Source organism: Ochotona princeps, chromosome 15 (assembly GCF_030435755.1).
Source record: "Ochotona princeps isolate mOchPri1 chromosome 15, mOchPri1.hap1, whole genome shotgun sequence".
Taxonomy (NCBI): Eukaryota; Metazoa; Chordata; class Mammalia; order Lagomorpha; family Ochotonidae; genus Ochotona; species Ochotona princeps.
The window spans coordinates 5,748,409-5,771,371 of NC_080846.1; the positions used below are offsets into that span (position 1 = coordinate 5,748,409).

The 22,963-nt window shown below is 58.4% G+C and overlaps 1 protein-coding gene across 2 annotated transcripts in view; it reads right to left on the reverse strand.

The window, feature by feature from the left end:
• MGAT3 (beta-1,4-mannosyl-glycoprotein 4-beta-N-acetylglucosaminyltransferase) overlaps nt 1-19,505 on the reverse strand; it is a 34,471-nt gene extending 14,966 nt beyond the window's left edge. Inside the window, exon 1 of one of the 2 annotated variants that reach the window (XM_058673593.1) lies at nt 19,090-19,505. In XM_058673593.1, the coding sequence (XP_058529576.1) occupies nt 19,090-19,142 (53 nt within the window). In that variant the 5' untranslated portion in view covers nt 19,143-19,505. Of the gene's footprint in view, nt 1-8,960; nt 9,131-19,089 lie in introns of those variants that run through there. The other variant, XM_058673594.1, reaches the window with a different exon arrangement.
• Between the last annotated feature and the right edge of the window lie 3,458 nt (nt 19,506-22,963).

Consider the following 22,963-nt stretch of genomic DNA (forward strand, 5'->3'; position numbering starts at 1 on the left):
GAGGAGGTATGGAAAAAATGGATATAGGAAGTGAGGTTAGGAACTGTCTTCCCTCACCCCAACTGTGTCTACACTACAGGGGCTCAACAGCTGCTGCTTAGCCAAGGGATCAGGAAGACCTGACCAGGTGAGCACCTGGCCTGGAGCCTGCAGCTCCCTGTGGGGAGAGGGGTGGTGGTCCTCCCAGATCTGGGAATTCGAGCATCACAATGAACCTGCAGCAGGTGTAGTCCAGGTGTGGTCCAGCACAGCAGCTGGACACTGGCTGGCGCCTGCACAGGCCACAGCCACACGCCCTTACTCCAGCAGCCAGCCAGCCCCTGGCTCCAGCAGAGCCAGAGCCGGAAGTGGTGGGCAAGAGACTGCTCCTTGCACAGCTGCAGCCCCGCCAGCTAGAGCCCCAGAAACCAGTCAAGATATTCCTGCACGCCAAGGTGCCCGTGTTGCCTCATACAGGGCTAAATGAGGGTGTGGTGGTAAGAACTCAGAGGCAGGCACAGGAAGCCTCATTGGTCAGGACCAGCTGGCCATGTCCAGCAGGGACATCCAGGAGGCCATCACCAACTGGCAAGGGGAGGCCACACAGAGTGGGCAGGGCTGGATGCCCTGCCAACCAGCTGGCAGGTGTGTGTGTGTGTGTGTGTGTGTGTGTGTAGGGGGAAGGATGTGTCACAGCAGATATAAGCAGGCACGCAAGGGGTCTGCTGACCTGGGAAAAGGAGAGAAAATAAAACAGCAGTGGCAAAGCCACCCCACAAGGCAAGACAGGTCCCAGCCTGGAGTACCCCAGGGGTTACCCGGGTTACCCCCTGGGGTACAGGAATCCCAGGAGGCCCAAGCCTGAGGTCTCCCCTGGAGTACCCTGGGCTCCCCCAGAGACGCACAATCTTTATTTCATCATCACCGCCTACTTTCTAGATGCAGAAACTAAGGCTTGGAGAAGGGCTGGCTCTTGGCCACACTGAGCTGGCAGTGCCTGTATCTGTTGCCCCCTGCTGTTCATCAGGACCTCCCCCTCCCCCTCCCTCCTGGACCTCACTCTGCCCACTGCAAGCCTGGCAGCATCTCCTACTCCCAGCCCTGTCTCTCAGCATGGCAGTCTGGATGGAGGGGTGTGCCCTCTTTGGGGTGGTGATCTCTAAGGTTGGAAGGTCCTCCCCACCCTCTCCTGTCCAGCCTTGACCACCCCTCCTCGCATGCTGTCCCCAACACCCCCAGTGTACACCACAATAACTCCAGAAGATGCCATGTCCCCCACAGGGTGGGGTAAGACCTGGGTTTGTTTATCTTGCAGGTGTAAGGCCTGGCATTCAGAAAATGCCTGCTATATACAGAACCCAGCATCTCCCAGAAAACTACAGAGTCACCTGAGGCTACACCAGTGACCGTGCCCCTGGCACACAGCAGGTGCACCGTGAAGGTGCATGCAGGCACACCCCAGATGGCCAGATATATTTCCTAAACCAAACGTAGAGTCTAGACCCACACCCAGGACCAAGGTTCAGACACAACACAACTACAGATAGCACAAGCCCAGGTAGAACTTAACCCATGTGTATGAGAGCAGGGTGGAGTGGCGCAGCCAGGATCAGAGGGTCCATCACCAACCATGCTAGAGGGCCAGGCCCCTAGCCTGGGACAACCTGAGGGTCACGTACAAACCAGCAAGACCTGCCTGGATGTTCCTGCCTGGGTTGCCGTGTACCTAGGCAAATGTTACACTGTTGGGAGAAAAGCAAGCCAATGGCTGGTGGGCATTCCAGCCTGGCTCGGGCCAACTCTGTGTAAACCACAGCAGTATGCCAGCATAGCTGCCTATTCCTTAGTGTTAACTTGGCTAAGAGGTGGGGCAAAACAGATTGTAGCTATCCCCCACTGGAGGCCCTGGTCCAGAGTGGGTGTGGCTTACTGATGTGAGCAGATCAAATGACCCCTCCCCAGGATACACATCCCCTCCCCGGGGACCAGGGGGCTCTCATGAAGCCACGTCCCTTCCCAAGATCACATCAGGAAGACTGGCAGAATGGAGGGGCCATCGCATCCCGTGACACAGAATGGAAAGCGGAAACACTTCCCTCCGTTCCACCTGTTCCCTGACGACCCACTTCCTCCCTGGACGTGCCCCACGTGTATCTGTGATCTCACCTTTTAAATGCACTTTAAAAAAATAAAACATTGATAGTAATAAAAGAACGGCAAGAGACAGGGCCTGGCATTGTGGCACAACGTGTTAAGCTTCCACGTGACACTAGCATCACACAGGAGCACAGGGTTGCTCAAATCCTGGCTGCTCCAGTTGTGATCCAGTTCCCTGCTACTGCGCCTGGGAATGCGTGGAAGTGCTCGGACTCCGGCCACCCAAGTGGGAGCCCGGGAGGAAGTTCCTGGCTCCAGTCCAGCCACGTGGCAATTCGGGACAGTGACAGAAGCCGTCTCATTCTGCAGTCCTCAGAGACTACAGCTGAGGAATGGGCAGAGGCCAGACGGGCATCGTGGGAGGACCATGAGAGGGGTAAGAACAGAATATTAGGGCACTGCACCCACCGGGGTCACTCCCACGACACATTTTCTAGGAACGAGAAAAACCTCTGCTGAGGGCACACCTGCAATCCCACCAGGGACCACCACAACCCAAAGTTGACAGCCTTACAACAGTGCCTTCAGAAGCAAAGGGGGACAGTAGTGCCCAGGACACATCTTCCCTCCCGCCTCTATAGGATGACTTCATGTTCTGGTGAGAAAGGTTTCTCCTGTATTCTAGAACAATCTGCAGGCACAGGGGAGCATCCCACAGGCTCCTGTGGCTGCCAGAAGCTGCTCTGGCTTGAGCCCTCCGCCTTCCTTCTTGCCCCTTGCTGCTGGCATGAACCATCCACATGGATTTCCTGCCAACTCGGCAACAACACACATTTTTCTCCATCAAGCTTTGTCCTTCTCCACACCACAGGCTGCAGATCCAAGCCCTGGAGACCTGGCTGTCCTCCACTTGCCCACTGGTTCCCCAACCTCCCCTACCCGGGAGGTGGGGCACACCTGCACACAGCCCTGGGCTCCCTTCCTGGGGACCACAACAGGGCAGGGGGAGGGAAAGAGGGTGCTCAGACCCCCTTCATGGTGTTTGGAGCAAAGCCCGAGCATCTGGCCCTTGAGGTTCCCTCTGAAGAACCAGCAGGTGCAATGAGCTGTGGAGCCTCTTCCGTCTGATGTGACAGTCACTGGGGCCGAGCTGCACACTTTCAGGACCTGCCCCAGGAGGTTCTTGGGTCTTTCCTGTAACCTTTCTCCCTGGCCATGTGGCCCCAGTGGCTTCCATCTGGGCCCCCTCCTGTCCCCGCTCAGTTCCTCAGGTAAGAGCCAGCAGACCTGCCTGCCATAGACGTGCCCAGCAACAAGGACCTGCCTCACCATCCTGGGGTGCAGTCAAGCAGGGCTTCCTGGAGGAGGTCAGGAAGTGACCAGACAAGGCCGTTGCACATAGAGGGGCACCCTGACAAAGCCCCAGAAGAAAATCAGCACCTAGGTTCTGAGAAGGGGTGTGCCTTTACCCCAAACTCCTAGCCCTCACCTCCCTCCCCATGCCCAAGTGCCAGGTATCAGAACTCCAGCTTCTGGCATGACCCCCACACCCAGGGCTGGGCACAGGGCCATTCACCAGCATGTAACAGCAACACTAACACTACAGCCAGGGGGTCGCACTAGCCTGGCACCAGGGCCCTGGCACAGGCTGGGTGTTGGACTATGCCCCTATGGACCACAGGTCTCCACAAATACGTGCCACAGGTCTCCCAGCTTCTTGTACACCTGCTGTCAGCCTGGGCTCTGGCTCTCCAGGCCCCGCATGTCCCCCACAGTCACAGTGTACCCAAGACGATTTTCGGCAGGGACAGTCTGCCAGCCCCAGCCCACAGTGACACAGGACCAAGATCATGTGCATGGAAACTGCAGACCACTGGCCACAAGGTTCTTCCGGTTACCTGCCTCCCAGCCTCTGCCCGGGGCTTAGTTTCCGCCCAGAGAAATGAGGAAGGCTTCAGCACCACTGCCTAGACTTCCTGGGGTACCGCAAGTCACACCCACAAACTGCAGCATCCCACTCCCATCTGTGCTGCAGACACACCTGCGTGACTTTCCCCCGAAACCACCCACAGAAGTGGCCCTGGCCGTCACCACTCCATGGGCACGTAGAAAAGACCCAGAACGGGACTTCTGTGGGCCAGCACAATGCCAGGGTCGCTGCTGCCACCACCCCTCGCCCTGAGTTGGAGGGGAAGGTCAAATGTAGCAATCAGTGTCAGACAAGCCCTGTCCAGCCCAAGGCCTGGCCAGCACAGCTGTGATGAGGTGGGGGCAGCAGAGGCAGAAGCCACAGGCAAGGGCTGAGTCACGAGCCCTGGGGGTTGGGGGTCTCAGAAGGCAGCCTGGACTAGGTGGGCCTAGGCAATGGTTCTCACAGTCCACGTGCCTCTAGTTCTCCAGGGCAGCCTCGTTTTACACTGTGGATTCGGGGCAGGTGGTGACGTGGCACAGCACGTTAAACCACTGCATAGGGTACACAAGTCATACCAGAGTAACAGTCTGAGTCCGAGCTGCTCCACTTCTGACTCAGCTCCCTGCTAACACTCCTGGGAGGCAGCAGGTGATAGCTCAACTGCCTGGGCCCCCACGACCCCACGACGAGAGCTGGATGGAATGCTGGCCTCCCAGCATCAGCCTGGCCAAGCTGTGGGTGTTGACAGCATCTGGGGACCGACCCAGCGGATGCAAGATTTCTCTCTTGCACTGCCTTCAAAGCAGATGAAAATAAATAAACTTATTTAAAAAAAAAAAAGATTTATTTCTTTCAAAGGCAGAGTTACAGAACAAGGTTTTCCATCTTCTGGTTCTTGAGTGTTCCCAGCTCTGGCCAGGTTGGGACCTAGTCCCCTCGCTCTAGGTCCACAGGGCACGTGGTTGGGTCCTGCCATTGGTGTTGTCATGTGTCCTTATTTGGCTGTCAGCAACAGATGCACGGAGTGGGGGCGGGGGAGTAGTAGGAGGGGAATGAATGTGTGAGGAGGAATTGAAATGCCACAATGGCCGCGGCTGAGTCAGGCCAAAGCCAGGAGCCAGGAACTTCCTCCAGGTCTCCCTCATGGGTGCAGGGGCCCATACACTTGGGCCATCTTCCACTGCTTCCCAAGCGTACGCGCAGAGAGTTGGATTAGAAATGCAGCAGTTGGAACTTGGACCAGTGGGATGTAGGCACTGCAGGCAGCGGCTTAACTCCATATGCCACAGCACTGGCTTAATCGGATTTTTTTAACTCTATGTTCCAGCTCTCTAGAAGTGGGATTCTACAGGGCTGAAAGGGGACGGGCTGGGCCCTGCACACTGTCCAGGGTAAGCTGAGCAGGTGTCAGCGGTTGTTAGAAAGGCAGTGGCAGGGGGTCACAAAGAAAGCGGTCTTGAAGGCTTGGGGGTCCAGTTCACCAGCAGCAGGCCCTCTGCCTGGGGGTCCCAGGAGAGATGGGGCAGGTGCCCTAAGCTGTCGAAGGGGTCCAGGGCTGACCTGGCTGGCAGGCCCCTGTTTGCCATAGGCCAGACTCAACCCAGCAGGGCCACCTCCCAGACTGCCACCACGCAGTATGGAGAGAACCAGCGTCCGACATCTCCACGGGTGTAGGGGACACGTCTGGAGGACCCACTGGAGACAAGCAGCCAACAAATGCTCAGGACCAGAAGGTCAAGGGTGGGAAGGCTGCCTCAGAAGCTGGACCAGGCAAGCTCTGGGAGCCCATGCTCCCAGGGCCGCCATCCCACGCTCAGACCAGTGGCCCTCCCCCAGGAAGGGTAACCCAAGGCCAGCCACTGGGGAGACCTCAGGGTGACTCAACCTCCCATCCTAGTCCCCTCCCTGCCCTCCCAGGGCATCCCATGGCAGCAGGAATGCAAGTTTTTAACCAAATAAGCTCCAAGTTCATCAAACCACAGGGTCACCTGTGAAGGTTTCCTCATGTTCCAACCTTATTTTTGTAGCAAAAGATGAGAAACCAGTGAGCCAACCACAGGGGACTTTTCGCTCTGGGCAGCAGCTCAAGTATCAGAGGATCCTGCTGACTTCCTGGGTTACGGCCAAGCCGTGGCTCTTCTGGCCCCACAGAAGCCCACCAGGGGTTTCCCACGCCTTCCACCGGGCCTGATTCCAGCCACAGCCACACGCACCCTCCTGAGGCCCAGGGGGCAGGGACGGTCAGCCCTCCAGAGCAGGGTACCCGTGAGTGCCTGGACACCCTAAGGATGCCCTCTTTGGGGGCCAGCTGCCCCACCCCATGCATCAGGGGTGGAAGAGGGGAGAACGGGTGGGAAGACAGGTTGGATCCACTTTCAGTTCCTCCTCACTCACCCATTCCTCTCCTACTACTCCCCCTCCCCCATTCCATGCATCTGTTGCTGACAGCCAAATAAGGACACATGACAACACAAGTGGCAGGACCCAACCACGTGCCCTGTGGGCCTAGAATGAGGGGACCAGGTCCCAACCTGGCCTTCCTAGAACTGGGGACACTCAGCATTCCCCATCACGGTCACTGCAGGGACATGGCAGACAGGAGCTGTGAAACCTTCATGGGTGCTGTACCTCCCCAGCCAACAGTACCCCTGGCAGCAGCCCCCTTCCCTGAGGGTGCAGCCACGCAGCACCCCCAAGTCCATCCACCCCCAGCCAACTGTCATGTCTCATGCCAAAGCAGGCTCCCACCACGAGTGGCTTAAAACAGTTACGGCAGCAGGGAGGGGGCAGTGGCCATGGCACCTGGCCAGCACCACTCAGCCTCTCCCCCAAGAGCTGACAGCACACTGTCAGAGCAAGGGATACTGAAAGGCAGCCCTTTGCCCCCGGGGAACTCCTGCTCAGAAGTGAAGGATAACCGTGATGTGGACTCCACATCCATGAGGGGGAGGCTGGGGGATGGGGTGGGGGGTCAGAGCTGGCCAGAACGCTCCAGGAAGGGGCACTAAGGCCCTGCTGGAGACTGCGGGCCAGCCAGAGGTGGGGGGTCGCACAGGAAGAAGCAGGATTTGACCCAGGCCACCAGCCCTGGAACCCCAGCTTATGGCCACCCAGCACGAGCCCCGCTGAGCAGCCAGCACCAGGCTGGGCAGACAGGTGGTGCCCTACAGGATCTGCCCACCTGCTGCTCACCCAGGTACAAATCTGAAGCTTCTGGAAGGCAGCCCCATCCCCATGTGCAGGGCTTAGCTGCCTGCAAGCAGAGTGAAGGATCTGGTGGGGGAGCGGTTATGTATATGAAGAGGCTTGGCTCTTGAACCTTCAGGGCTGGGTGCAGTGACACCAGCAGCCCCTTGCAGAACCATGAGGCCTCCCACTGCTCATGTCCAGTCCTCCCATGTTGCTCCCCACAGGCACTGGCCCGGCCTGCAGGCTGGCAGCAAATCCTCAATTTACAGGTATCAATCCCAATGCAGAAGCCAGAGGATTTCCCAAGTATTTCTCAGCTGCCCAGAAGCCCATAAGCTTCATCTCATCCACGGGAATGCTGAGGAGAAAGATTCACCCACTCCACAGAGGTGAAGACTGAGGCTTGCAAGGCCAACAATGTCACAGGGACAAGGACCATGACCCCTTGGACACTGGACAGACTTCAGACCAGGGCCAGGCCTGCCGCCCTCAGGGCCCAGTGCCAGCTCCTTGGTGGGCCAGCTCCCTTTCCCTGTCCACCCACCCTCCGTCCTTCAGCCCCATCCCCCATCTCTCATCAGGGTCAGCGCAGTGCCTGGCCGCCAGCACCTCCCTGACCCCACAGCTCTGAGTCCCCGCTGGTCCCAATCCCTCTGCCGTGCCCAGCACCATCTTCCAGTGCCCATCCGCATCGCTCCTGGAGGGGTCTCTTTCCCTCCTGCCTGGACTGGCAGCCCCTTTCAAACTTTCCTAGAACCCCTGCCCACAGCCTCAACCCCTAGTTCCCACCCCCACTCCCATCCTCCCCTGGGCCCGGAGCCTGCTCTCATGCTAACTTCCTCCTTCCCACCCCCCCAACAGGGGAGTCACATCAGGGTCCCCCAGTTCTCCCCACCAAGGCGTTATCTGGACTGTGGTCCCCGAGAGGCAGCATCCCACCGGGGCAGGCAGTGGTGGGCGCCACCAGACCTCCGATCAGCGGGCTGGCTGGGCCAGGCAACTTCCCCTCTGGCTGCTCCCACCTCAGGCCCCCCAGCCCGCACCGCACATCCCCAGGGCCACACTGGCTCCCCACCCCCGGTTCCAGAACTCACTATTCGTAGATATTTATAGCGCCTCCCCCACCAAGCCAGGCTCCCTCCCCCACACTGGGCAGTGCAGCTCAGAGCTGGAGCGTCCCCCGCCCCGGAGCTGTCGTGCTCCCCGCACACCCCCCCCCCCGCCCCTGCGCGCTTCCACCTGGCCCCCACGGGCGGCCCCAGGCCCCCCGCAGGCTCCCAGTACCCCGACTGCGCCTGGGCCTCCACCGCAGCCCAGGGTTGGGGTGGGGAAGGCAGACGCGCACGGCGCTGGAGGCTGGGGGAACGGAGGGGGGGCGGGGGGCGGCGTGCACAAAGCAGGGCTGGAGCCCCACGCCAAGGGGACGTCCCCCACCCTCCAGCGGCTGCCGGGGAAGGGGGTTGATGCGCGGAGGCGCTGCCCTGCGGGGCCGCGGAGACCTCGGCCGAGCAGCCGGGTTGGGGGAGGGGGTGCCAGGGCCGCGGCGCTTATCCTGCATCCCGCCTCCCCACCTCGGCCCACCCCCGGTCCCCAGCCCCCAGGCCCTAGCGCTGCTGCCGCCCCCAGAGGTCACGCGCAGGGAGGGGGCCGTGGGAGCCGTGCGGAGCAGGGGGAGTTGGGGGGAGGTGCAGCGAGCGCCGAGCCCGAAGTGAGGCCGGGAGCGTGGGGATGCAAGGACTGCGGCGCGGGGAGCCCCCTCCCCAGGACGCCGGGGTCAACTCACCCATTGCCTGCTGGGTCTCAGCGGCGGCGGCAGCAGCAGCAGCGGCGGCGGCGGTTCCGCGGCCCCCGGGGCCCCCGGCGGGGAGATGCTGGCGTCCGCCGCAGCCTCTCGCCCCATCCCGGGCTCCAGCGGCGGCTGCGGCGGGCGCCCGGCATCGCAAGCGGCGCGGCCCCGGCCCGGCCCCGGTCCCCGCCCCCCAGCCCACCTCCAGCCCGTCCCGCGGGCCCAGCGCGAGGGGCGTGCAGAGGCGAGGCCGCGCACGGAGGTGCCCGCGCCCCCCTCGGCCCCCGTCCGCCCCGCCCCCACCGCAGCCCCCTCCCCCGTCCGCCCGCCGGGCTCCGCTGGCCGCGCCTCCCGCGTGCGCCCGATCCCCCACACCCCGGGTATGAGGCCGCGCGCCCCTGCCCGTGATCGTGCGTGCGCCGGCCCACGGCCCGGGCGTCCCGCGCTGGGGGTGTGGGTGCGATGGGAGGTGGGTGGCCGGAGAGCGCGGGTCTGCGGTGCGCACAGGGCTTGCGTGTCCGTGGCTGCGTGTGTCTATGCTGCGGGCGTGCCAGGGTCAGTGTGAGTCAGTGCATAGAAGTGCAGGTCTGCCTACAGGCGTGCGTGGGGAGCCCGCGTGCGTGGGGAGCCCGCGTGCGTTTGCGTGTCCCTGACCCAGGGGCTCCCATGGGAGGGAATTGTAGGGAATTCTGTGCCCAGATAATTACCATACTGTGCCCACCACCTGTGCCATTGCCCCAGTGATTTCCTCACACCTGATGGTGGGCAGGGGCCTGGCTGGCCTTGTCCACGCCATGAACCTCCGCGTCCTGCCACTTGGGCCAGCAGCAGCTGTCTCAAGGTCCACTCTTTCGCCCATCAACTCAGAGTTACAGCAGGGACACTTGGCTGGGTGAGGTTGGGGGAGAGCTGAATGCACAGTGGAGGCCCTCCCCTGCCTAGAGCTGGCCTGGCCAGGTCTGGAACATTCTGGAGCTTGCTCACTGACCCTCTGTCCTCCCCCACCACCCAGTCTGTTTGCTCGACCTTTCCAGATTCCCGAACTTCCTGGGAGGCCGAGGAGGAGGCGGTGACAGCGGCTGAGGCCATACCAAAGTCCACCTCCGTCTCCTCAGCGCCAGGCATTGGGGGCTGTGTGGCATGAACACACCCTGGGCCCTTCTGATGTGACAAGTCACTTGCTCACCACCAGCCCCTGACAGAGCAGGCCACGCCCAGCCCCCCCGCGTGGTTCCAGGGGATGGCCTCTGGCACATGTGCCCAGTGTCCAGGGGTGCAGAAATAAACCCTGGATGCTAAAGGTAGGTGTCTTGCTTGCCTCAGTTTCAGATCCTGGAGACTGGGACTGGCGACCATCCTGCAGTCACTTGGACATCAGTGCCACCCTCTGGTTTCCTTTGCTGGCTTCCTGTCCTTGTTCCAGAGGATGGGAGAGACAGAGAAGGGGCAGCTCAGTAGGTGGGCCTCCCCTGGGACTCAGGCCACCTGACCAGGATGCCCAGGGAGCTGGGAGCAGCCCAGATACAAGATTAGCTACCGCCCTGGGCAGTGTCACCTTATATCCCTGCCACCCTCTTTCACCTGGGCCTGATTTGCCTCTGGGAACAATCACTGGGTTTGTTCTGCCTCCAGCCACTTCTGCCTGGTCCTCACAGGCGCAGGCAGGCAGAGCCGCATTCCGGCTACCCCGTGGGTCATCTTGCTTGCAGGCCCTGGGTTTTCGAGGATCCCCGTTGGGCGGAGACCTCTGGCTCCAGTCCTGGGTCCTGCTGGCCAGGTCAGGCCTCGCTCTCCTAGCCCTGCCTGGAAGGAGGGGGCAGAAGAGAGAGGGGGAGGACAGACCGGTGCCTGTATGTCTCCTGCAGCACTGGACCCCACTCCCCAGCCTGCTGGGGGACTTCTGGGTCCCAGCATTTGGGGCTCTTCTACCTCCAGGTCCAGTCCCTCCTCCCCGCTGTTCCAGCCTTCTCTCCCATCCCTTCCCTGTCCCTCCTGCATTTCCTGTGTCCCTCCTGAGACCCAGGCACGGCTGTCCTGGGCCCTCTGCTGACCTTGCTGTGGGTATTTTGGGGTGGGGCCTTGGTTGCACTTGGGTGTAGTGGCCACGGACAAGTCCCTTCCCCTCTGCGGGCCTCAGTTTGTACATCTGTCAGATGGCAGTATTCATCCCCCAGGTGGTAGGAGTGTCAGACATCTCCTAAAATCCACCCCCCATGTGGCATATGTGCAGAGTGTGTGTGTGTGTGTGTGTGTGTGTGTGTGTGTGTGTGTGTGTCTGCCTGCATGGGGGCATGCATGCCTGCACAGGCATGTGGATAGATGGCTGTGCACATGCATTTACCCCAGGGAAAGGGTGTACAGCTCTCATGGCTGTTTAAAGGAAACAACTATGAGTCAGGTGGGGATACCCAAAGCCCTCCTGCAGGCATGAACCTGTGCTCTGGGCACGCCTGCCCGTCTCACCCCTCCCTTGCCCTCACTGCTGGCATTGCAGCTTGGAGTAGCTTCCCCAGGGTGGCACCCACAGCGGCCAAGGTGATGCTGGAGAGCAGAAATTAGCTGCTTTCTCTCCTCTGCCCAAACACTGCTGTGACTCCTGGTTCGCTCAGAGCTAGGCCAGCATCCTCCCGGGCCTCCCTCAGGGTGTGCTGGCCTCCTGCACTCCCTCCACCTGCAAGGTTCCTTCCTGGGTGCCTCACTCCCTTCCAGCCTCCTGCCTACCTCATTCCGTGTGGCCACAGTTCCCCTTGCCTCTGCCCCAGTCAGCTTCTCCTCAGGGCATTGCCTCAAGTGTGGATTTTCCTGTTCTGTCACCTCTGTTCCCCATTATAACTCAGAGGTGACAAGGGCAGGATTTCTGGCTGCCTTCTCCCTCCCTGCCCCTGTTCCAAGCACTTGGCACCGTTTAGCACATCAATATGTGCTTGGTCCGGCCTAAGAAGCTAGCCGGGAGTGCCTGGGTGTGTGTCCCTGTCCCTGTGAGAACCTAAGGGACAGCGAAGCGACAGGCAGGGAAGCAGAGGGACTGGATGCCTCCAGATGCTGAGCCTTGAACTTGGTTTCCAGGCAGAAGCCAAAGCTAAACAGGTGCTCCTGCTACAACCCGGAGGAGGTTGATGAGGGAGGGAGCTGGCTGTGTCACAGTGTGAACACCAACTGGCAGTCCTTGGAGTGAACACACCCACACGGTGTGCAGACCCTCCCATCTGTGCACCTGTGTGGGCACTGGGTCTCTCACAGACACTCATAGCCAGACCACCTGGCACACACAGGGCACACCCCTGAATCTACAAGTCCTGCAGGGTGCTCCCCCAAAACCCACAGGACAACATTCCACAGATTTCATTGCATGGAGGGCAGGACTGGGAGCAAGGGGGCCAGACCTGGGAGGAGGCGGAGGGGAGGGATCAAGTCCCCAGAGTCCCTCTTCACCACCTCCCAAGTCTCTGCCCAGGGAGTCTGTTTCTGGCATCTGGACATGGGAGGTGGGGCCAGGTCCAGCATGTCAAGGTCCAGGGGCTGGTCAGCAGATTCCAAGGCCATCCTCACCGCCTGTGGGTCATGCCCTCACCATCAGCTACAAGAAGATGGCCCTGGGAACATCCAATCTGTTGGCATTTGCCTGAGTCTGCAAAGCCTAGGTCACAGATAACTTGCTAGGGGTCAGCAGCTGCTCTGATCCTTTCGATGAGCAGAGATCCAGATACATCAGGCCAGGCGCCTGGCTGGGACTCACTCTGTCCAGTCAGAGTTGAGCCGGGGGGCAGATGAGGGAAAAAGAGAAGGCTTACCTGTCCCCTGCCCTTTGGGGTCAAGCCAGAGCTAAAGGCTATAGGGCAAGCCTCCCTGGGGGCCTGAGCTAGCAGCCAGAGCTCAGCAACTGACCCCCGCAGCCCCGTAAGCTGTGACCTAGGGACCATACGTTTCTCCTGGAGGCTTTGGAAACTTGGGGGAGAGGCCCTGTATTGCTGCCCCCTTGGGACTACTTGGTGTGTGCTCCAGATCTTTTGTGTCCACCTCCTGGAGACCAGCACAGAGTGGACAGCAGTCATGTCCGCTGATAGCCTGCTTGTCTGCTAAGGTGTAGGATGTCACTGCATATTCCTCCCAGTGCTGCATGGAGTGTGTGGGGTTGACTGGGAGGGCGTGTATGGGTACAGGAGGTTAAACCACAGTTTGTCCCATCATTAAAGGCACATCAGTTCCAGTCCCAGCTGTTCCACTTCCCATTCAGCTCCCTGCTTGTGGCCTGGGAAAGCAGTTGAGGATGGTCCAGAGCCTTGCGACCCTGCACTCACAAGGGAGAACAGAAAGAAGCTCCTGGCTCCTGGCTTCAGACTGGCTCAGCTCTGGCCATCACGGCCACTTGGGGAGTGAACCAACAGATGGAGGATTTTTCTGCTTTCTGCTGTAGATCTGACTTTCTAATAATAATAAATCTTTAAATTTTTTTTTTTAGAAAACCTCAAGTCACCTTATGGCATGAAATTGTGGCTGAGCCAACACGGACTGCGGAGGCAGAGCTCTGCTCTGTGCGGTGTGGGGTCATCACTTAAGCTCTACCTGTCTGCTCATCTGTCAGGTGAGACAAGCAGGGTTAGAGGAAGGACTAAGTCACCGGGCACATGCTGAGGGTTGGGAACACAGTGTACACCTACTCCTGCTCACTCAGACAGGCGTGTCCCAGACCGGCTGCACGAGGCCCCTCCCTGGGGAGTTTAGACTCATGGATACTCCCGCCTGGGAAGGTATTGGGGTGGGGTCGAGTCACTGAGTCCAGCTCCCACCCATCACAGGTGAAGAAATCAGGTTCAGACAGAGGTCAGATCTGCCCAGGGCCATAGAAGCTGCCACAGCCTCAACCCAGGCCAGTATACCTGTCCCAGGGCCCTATGTAGCCAGCCTACAAAACATTAGACTTCACCTGCCAGCGAGGCCTGAGATCCTACTGAAGGGGCACGGCTGGCTACATGTGTGTGGGGAGAAGGGAACAGAGCACCCACCATGAGCCTGGGAGCAAGCAATGGAGGTATCCTAGGTGTAGGGGAGGCTGGTGGCCTGGGCAGGGTGTGGAGGAAGCCAGGAGGCAGGTTCTTAGGATGAGCTGCACCCCTGATGCACGGACTCACCTGTGGGTTGGCATCTCCTGGATCACAAAGCCAGGCCTGGGGGACTCATTTCTGTATTCCCATAATGGCCATGTGCCCTGATGATGCGGGCTGGGCTCCAGGCAGAGCAGAACTCAGTGAGCTGGGACCCCCTCCCTCATCGCCTGAATCCTGCCCATGCTTGCCTGGCCTGGCAGGGCAGGAGACAAGGCTTAGACTTTACATCTGTCCTCCTATTAATTCCCTCCCATGGGATCCCATTGGCATCACCACACCATGCCCTGCATGGCCCTTGGCACTGCACCTCTGCTGCCTTCTGAGACCCGTGACAGCCTTTCCTCCCCAGCCTCACCCCACAGCCTGGAGTCACATGCGGTGGGGGGATGGAGAACCTATGTGCATTGCAGGGGAGAGTGCAAACCCGCACAGCCACCCTGGGAAAATCAAACAGAATCTCGTGTGACCAGCCGTTCCAGCGCCAGGGTCACACCCAATGGGCGGGAAGCAGGAGCCAGGCAGGCACTTGTTCATCGCGCTCAGAGTCATGCCACTCACGGTAGCAGAGGGTGAGGAGGCCAGGGGGACTCTTAGAGCCATGGTAAGCAGTGTGGTACAATGTAGGCGGGAACCATGCATGTGGCATGCACCCCTGCAGGGCTAACCCTCAGGAATCACACAGGCACCATCGCGGGAGCTAGGCAGCACTGTGGAATCAAGTCCAACCTCCACTTCCCATCCAGCTCCCTACTGGTGCACATCCTGGGAGGCCTGGGCCTCCACCACCCAAGTGGGAGCCGCGGATGGCATTCCCAGCTCGGCCGGCCCCAACTGTGGCTGCTGGGGGCATTGGTGGTGGTTGCGGGGGAGATGTGACCCAGCAGATAGAAATTGTTAGCTCATCCAGAGAGGAAGAAAGCAGGAGGCTCATATGGAGATGCTATGCCAGTTGACATGGAAAACCTGGGCAGCAGACTGTGTTGCAGGAGGGGGCTCCTGGGGCTCCTGAGGCTCAACAATGTTTTAGCAGAACAGGAGAAAAAAAAAAAAAAAAAAAAAAAAAAAAAGAAGAGATCACTAGGGGGGGAGCTGGCACCAGGGAGTAGCCAGAGTCTGAGCTCCAGGGAAGGGGATGCTGTGGTGTTGCTCACACTGTGGCCAGAGACACTTGGTCCTGGCCTCTGGCTGGCCCTGCCGTACCCCTGCCAGTGGCGTGGGCCACAGCAGCTCCTGGGACAGCCTCGGGTTTCCTGCTGCCAAAGCCTGGACCTCCCTGCCTGTTGCCATTCTCTGTTCTGAGACATGAGAGCTGGATGAAGGCTGCAGAGCTCGTCCTGGGTTTCTTGCCAGGCAAGCACACTGAGGCAGACAGGCCAAGTCCCTTCCCCCAAATCCATAGTTGAGGAGTGGCAGGCTGGGCTTGGACTCCAGGGCCTGCCACTCTGGACACCTGTGGGGATGCGGGTGGGCTGGGTAGGAACCTACTATGACCTCTGCTGTCCTGGCCCTAGTGAGTAGGGGGCTGGCGGGGGTGGAGGTCATAGCCCAGGGGGTCCCAGGCAGAGTAGGTAGGTGGGGAGGGCACCCCTAGGTAAGCCGAGCAGGGCCCTGACGTGTTGTCACCTGCAGCAGGAGCAGGCCCAGCCTCATTCCTCCTGGGGTGCAGGGGCAGAGGAGCCAGCCTGTCCTTGCAGTGCTTTGGCCTGGAGCCTTCCTCCCTGCTCCCCGGGTAGCAGGGTGCAAGGGATTGGGGCTGGCCCAGAGAGGCAAGGTCCGAAAAATGTAAGCCGCCATCCCTACCCCTGAACGGGCGGCCACTCGGTCATTGCAGCTCCCTCTTTGGTCCCTGGGCCAACTATAGTTCTACTCACTGGACAGCGGCCCTTCCCTAGTGTCCCTTGACCTGGGCACGCTGCTACTTGCTCTTTCACCCAACTGGCTCAGGAGTGACTGGGCCCCTGGGCATCAGGAAGTTCTCCAAGGTGAACTGGGTGAGCCACACTGGGGCACACAGTTGGCTGCTTTTCCTGTTTCAATGGGACCTCATGACTGGATCTAGCCACAAGTGACCCAGCACAGCCACACCCTCCCCGGACCAAGACTGGGTCAGTACACCCAGCTCTGCTCCTTGCTCCCATGCTGCCCTGGGATGGACCCCAGTAGAGACCAGCTGGGCCAAGGCAAATCTGCTTATTTTCTGTGCGAGGTAGGTCCCAAGCAGCCAAGTCCTGGTACCGACCTGGGGTTCAGCCAGCCTGTGGCCTTTCTAGCAATGCTCCCTGACAAACGAGGTGGGAGGCAGGCAAGCGGGGCAGGCTGTGAGTTGAGACAGTTCCCTGGGGGCCAGCGAGTGGGCAAGGCATAGCCGTGTCTGAGAATAAGAGGGTGAGATGGGGGGCATGTGCCTGGTGGTCAGACACCAGCTGAGATGCCAACGTATTTGACAGACCTCAGCAGCAGGGGCACAGCTCAAGTTGACCATCTGGGCCACCCACGTGGGAGACACTCAGCTGTGGTCTCACCAGCCACCATGGTCAACTCGGGAGTGACAAGTGGATGGGACCTCACTCTTCCCCTTCCTTTAAATAAATAAATGCTGGTTCGAGTCCCGGCTGTTCCATTTCTGATCCAGCTCCCTGCTGACATGCCTGAGCAGCAGTAGAAGATGGCTCATGTGCTTGAACCCCTGCTACGCGGCAAGGAGACCCAGATGAAGCTCCTGGCTTTGTCCTGGCCCAGTTCCAATAAATACAAGTCCTCTCTCTCCCTTTCTCCCTCTCAAGAAATTTGGGCCTCGTGTGATGGCTCAGTGGTTAAATCCTCATCTTGCAAGTGCCAGGATCCTATGTGGATATGGTTCATGTCTCAACTATGCCTCTTTCCATCCAGCTCCCTGTTTGTGGCCTGGGAAAGCAGCAGAGGATGAGCCAAAGCCTTGGGACCCCACGCCCACATGGGAGACCTGGAAAAAACTCCTGTTCCTGGCTTTGGATCGGCTCAGCTCTGGCTGTTGCAGTCACTTGGGGAGTGAACTAGTAGATGGAAGATCTTTTTCTGTCTCTCCTTCTCTCTGTAAATCTGATCTGCCTTTCCAATATAAATAAATAAATCTTAAAGAAAAAAATAAGAAAAATTTGATAAATAAATAAATACCAAGAACAAAAGATAGTATTCAGGCAACCTCCACATGGGGTTCTGGACTGGGACATTCAGACACTCTACTCAGAAGCTCTAGTAGGTTTTTTTTTCTTTTCTCTTTTTAAATATTTGTTTATTTTATTTTTTATTTTTATTATTTTTTAAAGATTTATTTATTTTATTACAAAGTCAGATATACAGAGAGGAGGAGAGACACAGAGGAAGATCTTCCGTCCGATGTTTCACTCCCCAAGTGAGCCGCAACAGGCCGGTGCACGCCGATCCGAAGCCGGGAACCTGGAACCTCCTCCAGGTCTCCCACGCGGGTGCAGTGTCCCAATGCATTGGGCCGTCCTCGACTGCTTTCCCAGGACACAAGCAGGGAGCTGGATGGGAAGTGGAGCTGCCGGGATTAGAACCGGCGCCCATATGGGATCCCAGGGTTTTCAAGGCGAGGACTTTAGCCGCTAGGCCATGCCGCCAGCCCCAAGATTTGTTTATTTTTATTGGAAAAGCAGACTTACAGAGAGAAGGAGAGACAGAAAAAGATCTTCCATCCACTAGCTTATTCCCCAAGTAGCTGCAACAGCCGGAACTGAGCCAGATCAAAGCCAGGAGCCAGGAGCTTCTTCCTGTTCTCCCATGCAGATGCAGGGTCCCAAGGTTTGGGCCATCCTGCAGTGCTTTCCCAGGCAACGGCAGGGAGTTGGATGGGAAGTGGAACAGCCAGGATGTGAACTGGCACGCATAAGAATGCTGCCACTGGCAGAAGGAGGAGGCTTTTGCCGTACTTTCATCTACCATAAGATGCTGCCCCAACCCCTCACAAGCTCAGTAAAGTCCCTTAGATTGGCACTGGAGATCTTGTTCCATGCCTCACACCCACAACACAGTCTCCATGGTGCCACCCTGCAGGTGGCAGCAGCTGACCCTGCCCACCCTTTCCATGCTCCCAGGACTGCTGGCCTTCGGGCACCGGTGGATCTGCCATCCATTACCTAGATTGTGAGATGTGCTGGGGGCTCCAGGGCCTGGGCAGCCACTCCTTCCAGCCTCCCAGGAATCCAGCAGGGACCTACCCAAGACCACACGGCCCAGGGCAGGGGGCACAAGGATGCCACTCACTCCTGCTTTTCTCTGCCCGAGCTGGCTGGTGAGTTCACCTCCATCCCCACAGATACTCTGGGGGCAGGGTCTCTGGGACGCCAGCTGCATGTGGATGTTTGCATGGACCTGAGACCACTATAGGGGCTGGAGTATTAGGCTTGGGCCTGGGCAAGCTGGAGAAAGCTAAGACTCACAGGGTTAGGTGCACGGTGGGGGATGGGGTGGGGAGGCATTGTGTGGCCCCATCGTCTCGGGGCCTGTTGAGAAAGGCTGACCATGACAGCTGTACCTAGGCCCCAAAGTGGGTTGCAAGTTAGGGCTGGCCTGGGTCCCCACATGCATATTTTGCCTCTCCCGTGTACACCTCCAGTTCTTCTCTGCTCCTCCTAACCTTGCCTGGAAGCCTTCCAGATTCTCCGGCTCCCCCTGCCCCTTGCACTAAACCCCTCTTCTGTGCACTCTTGATTCACTCACTCAGGCTGGCCCTGGATGCCAGCTCTAAGGGAGACGCACCCCAAGCCCTACAGGGAGCTCTCGATTCCTGGGTGGCCGTCTGTCCCACTCATCCCAATGTCTCCCAGATCTGCAGGGACTGGGCCACACACACCTTGCATGCTATTCGCCTCCTGTATCAAAACCAAGGACTGTATGCAGCTAACATCCCACAGGAGTTAGTCCCAGCTGCTCTGCTTCCAATCCAGCCTCCTGTTAATGCACCTGGGAAGGCGGTGAAGGATGGCCCAATTGCCTGGGTTGCCTGCTCAGAGGAGACTTACCATGGGACCTGGAGAGAAGTCTGGCATGCCACTCCTTGTGCCTTGGAACCCATGTGACATGCCTCTGGGCTTGCTCAGCTCTGTAGTGCTGGGACGACATAGAGTTGACTCAATCTCTTCCTTTTGCTGTTGTTCTTGCCACAAGCTGGGCTATCAGTCCTTTGGAGATGAGGTGGGGTCAGGTTTATGCAAAACTGTCCAGGATCTTCCAGGAGTGCCCAGAGAGTTAGGGCTCCACAAAACGCCAGCCCAGGGCAAGTGGGGGTGGGCGGAGCCTCTGGCCCGAGCCTGCAGCACGCCAGGAGGTCATCAGCTCCAGACCAACTAGAGTTCCTGGTGATTCCACAGCAAGGCCACAGAATCTGGACATGGACCACAGCTCTCTCTTGATAAGGACACTGCCGTGTAGTTGGCACTGGCCCACACCACACAAAACCCACCCTACCTGATGCTATGTCAGGCACCTGCACACACCGGGACAGCGGAGTCCTCCCACTTCCCACTGGGGAAAACCCCCCCAATGTCCTACAGCCCACGGGCTTGGGATTTCCCAACATGAAGTCTAACCTAGTCCTCACTCCATCTCTCTAACCTGTCTACAATGGGGCTGGCCACTGGGATGCATGCCTGGAAGCTTCCAGCAGGGTACCCACAGTCAGCAGCTGTTCTGGGACTCACAGCACCCTCAGTCTGGGCTCTGCACAAGACAAGACGGACTTGGCATACCCCATCCCCCGACTTCAGCTCACTTGACAATCAGCGATTTCAAATGCTATTTTGGAAGACAAAAGCTGTTTGTGTACTAAAATGGACACCATGATATCATGGATTGAAAACTAAAAACAAGCCACAGGTGCGTTCAGCTGGGCTGTGTGGCTTCCTGGGGATGGGAGGAGCTCGGCAGGCTTTCCGGTTCTACCCGTGCTGGAGGTTTTTGACCACTACAGGTGCGTTTAGCTGGGCCACGTGGCTCCTTGGGGAAGGGCCTGGGTGCTCTGGGGGCTTGGGGCTGTGGATTTGCAGGGGGAAAAGGGGATCACACACGTATTGATGATTGATGACCTGCAGGTTCACACCCAGGTGAGGAATTACTGCTGAGGGACTTTCACGTGTATGTAAGAGTGGCTGAGACCAAATGGTCTGGAAGGGGAAACAGGAGGGTCATTAATGGTCAGGCTGAAGTACAAGCACATGTGTGACACCTGAGCTGGGGTAGTTAGCATCCACTATCACCAAGCTCCACTCACTGATACACACTGTCAGGATGGGCCACGACAATAGCTAGCACGTGAGAGAATTGGTCTGCTAGCAGAATCTGTGGGGGAGATGTGGGCTCACTGCTGTAGAACTGCAGTCTCTGTTGACACACCCAATAGCTGTGGATGGGAACAGGCCTGTCCCCTGAGCTAAGGGGACACCCTAGCTGGGTTCGCACTGGTTGGGGTTCCCACTGGTGAGGACGAGAGCTGGACTGGTGGCAGTGGGCTGGGCTGGACATGGCTACAGCCTCCACCAGCACAGGTGTGGACTGGATCTGGGAACTGGAAGACTGGGCTAAACTCCAGCAAACTAGCTCATCCTGTACTAGTGAGAGCCAGGGTGAGTACAGGACGAGCTAGGCTAGGTCGTGACTCCCTCTGAACCACGTGAAAGCTGTGTCTGAGTGCAGACCAGGTATTGCTAGGCTATAACACCCAACAGTAAGAACCAGAATGGGGGCCCGGTGCAATAGCATGGTGGTTAAAGCCCTCACCTTGAATGTGCCAGGATCCCATATGGGCGCCGGTTCTGATCCCGGCGGCCCCACTTCCCATCCAGCTCCCTGCTTGTGGCCTGGGAAAGCAGTCAAGGACGGTCCAAAGCCTTGGGACCCTGCACCTATGCGGGAGACCCGGAAGAGGCTCCAGGCTCCTGGCTTCGGGTCGGCACGGTACCGGCCATTGCGCTTACTTGAGGAGTGAATCACTGGACGGAAGATCTTCCTCTCTGTCTCTCCTCCTTTCTGTATATGTGCCTTTCCAATAAAAATAAATCTTACACACACACACACACACACACACACACACACACACCAGAATGGGTGTGGGCTAGTAGAGCAAGGCCACTGTTCCTGACAGTCAATCTGGGCCAAGGACCCAGGTGTGTGTGAGAACTGCCTCTGGGAAGAGACCTGACAAAGGAGCTTAGGAAACTCCTTTGTCGGGATGCAGTCCCTGTAAGTGAATGCAAGAATCAAGGCAAGGAGCAGCACAGACCATGCTACAGTACCCACCAGCATGCATGTGGGTCAGGTCTGGGAACAGACCAGGCTGGGTCAATTCAAAACATTCACTGGCAGATCTGAGAACCGAGACAGGGTGCAGGAGGAGCCAGATCGAGCCACAACACCAGCCAGTTCACATTAGGGCCAGGACAGGGATCAGGCTGGGCTGGGATAGGCTTCGGCACCCACCAGCAGGAGCTGGAACTGGGGGCAGACTAGACAGAGCCGGGCTGCACAGCACAATAGTGAATGTTGAGGTGAGGTGAGCCATGGCAGCCTGGGTCAGTGGGTTCTGGATTTGTGGGCTCTGGAGGCCAGGGAGTCAGTGGGGCTTGGGATGCTTGGCCTGGGGCCTGCCTATAAGGTGGGTGCCGGGCTTGTGAACCCTGGGAGTGGGAGATCCTGTGGGTCTCAGGTCACCTGGCTTGGGTCCTTGGGCCCACCTGTGAGGTGGGTGCCAGGTTAGTGAGCACCAGGGGCAGGGGATCTGGTGCGGCTGGGGTTGCCTGGCCCAGGTCCTTGAGCCTGCCTGCAAGAATATGCCCTCCTCAGTGAGAGAGGCAGAGCGGCAGACACAGACCATGATGCACATGGAGAATACGGAAGTCCATTTGGTTCCAAGGCAGAACAAACTGGACAACTACCCCAGCCAATGACAGCAAAAACCTGGGTGAATAGACTTGAGCTTGACTATGTCAGCCAGTGGACAATGGGAGGGTTGCATCATCCCCGGATTGGCAAAACTGACAGCATTTCAGAACTTTTTTTTTTTAAGATTTATTTATTTTTATTACAAAGTCAGATATACAGAGAGGAGGAGAGACAGAGAGGAAGATCCTCCGTCCGATGATTCACTCTCCAAGTGAGCCGCAACGACCGGTGCTGTGCCAATCCGAATCTTACAGGAACCTCCTCCGGGTCTCCCAAGTGGGTGCAGGGTCCCAAGGCATCGGGCTGTCCTCGACTGCTTTCCCAGGCCACAAGCAGGGAGCTGGATGGGAAGTGGGGCTGCCGGGATCAGAACCGGCGCCCATTTGGGATCCCGGAGAGTTCAAGGTGAGGACTTTAGCCACTAGGCCACGCTGCCGGGCCTGCATTTCAGAACTTGGGCAGAACCCTCGGAACATCACACATGGGGACCCAGGGTTGATACTGGGTGGCAGCTCCCCATCCCTGGGTACTGGGATATTTGGGAAGCTGGGTGTGGCTTCCCCCTTTATCTCTCCCTTTTCCCCTGAAATAAGAATAGCAAATTTAGAAATAATTTCACTCACTTATCCCTGACCCTTGATCCTTCCAGGCCTGATCAACCATGCAATTATCATGAAAAATTAAAACAAACAACAAAAACAAATGGACCCTTATTTTAAAATTTTTATTTGGAATATGGATGTGCAGAAAGAAGTCTTTCATCTGTTGGTTCACTCCCCAAATGGCTACGCTGGCTGGGACTGGGCCAGACTGAGGCCAGGAGCCAGGACTCCATCCTGGTCTCCCACCCGAGTGACAGCAGCCTGAGCACTCGGGCCAACTTCCACTGCTTCCTCAAAAGCCCCATCAGGGAGTTGGATTGTTGGTGGAGCAACCAGGACTTGAACTGGCTGTCATAAG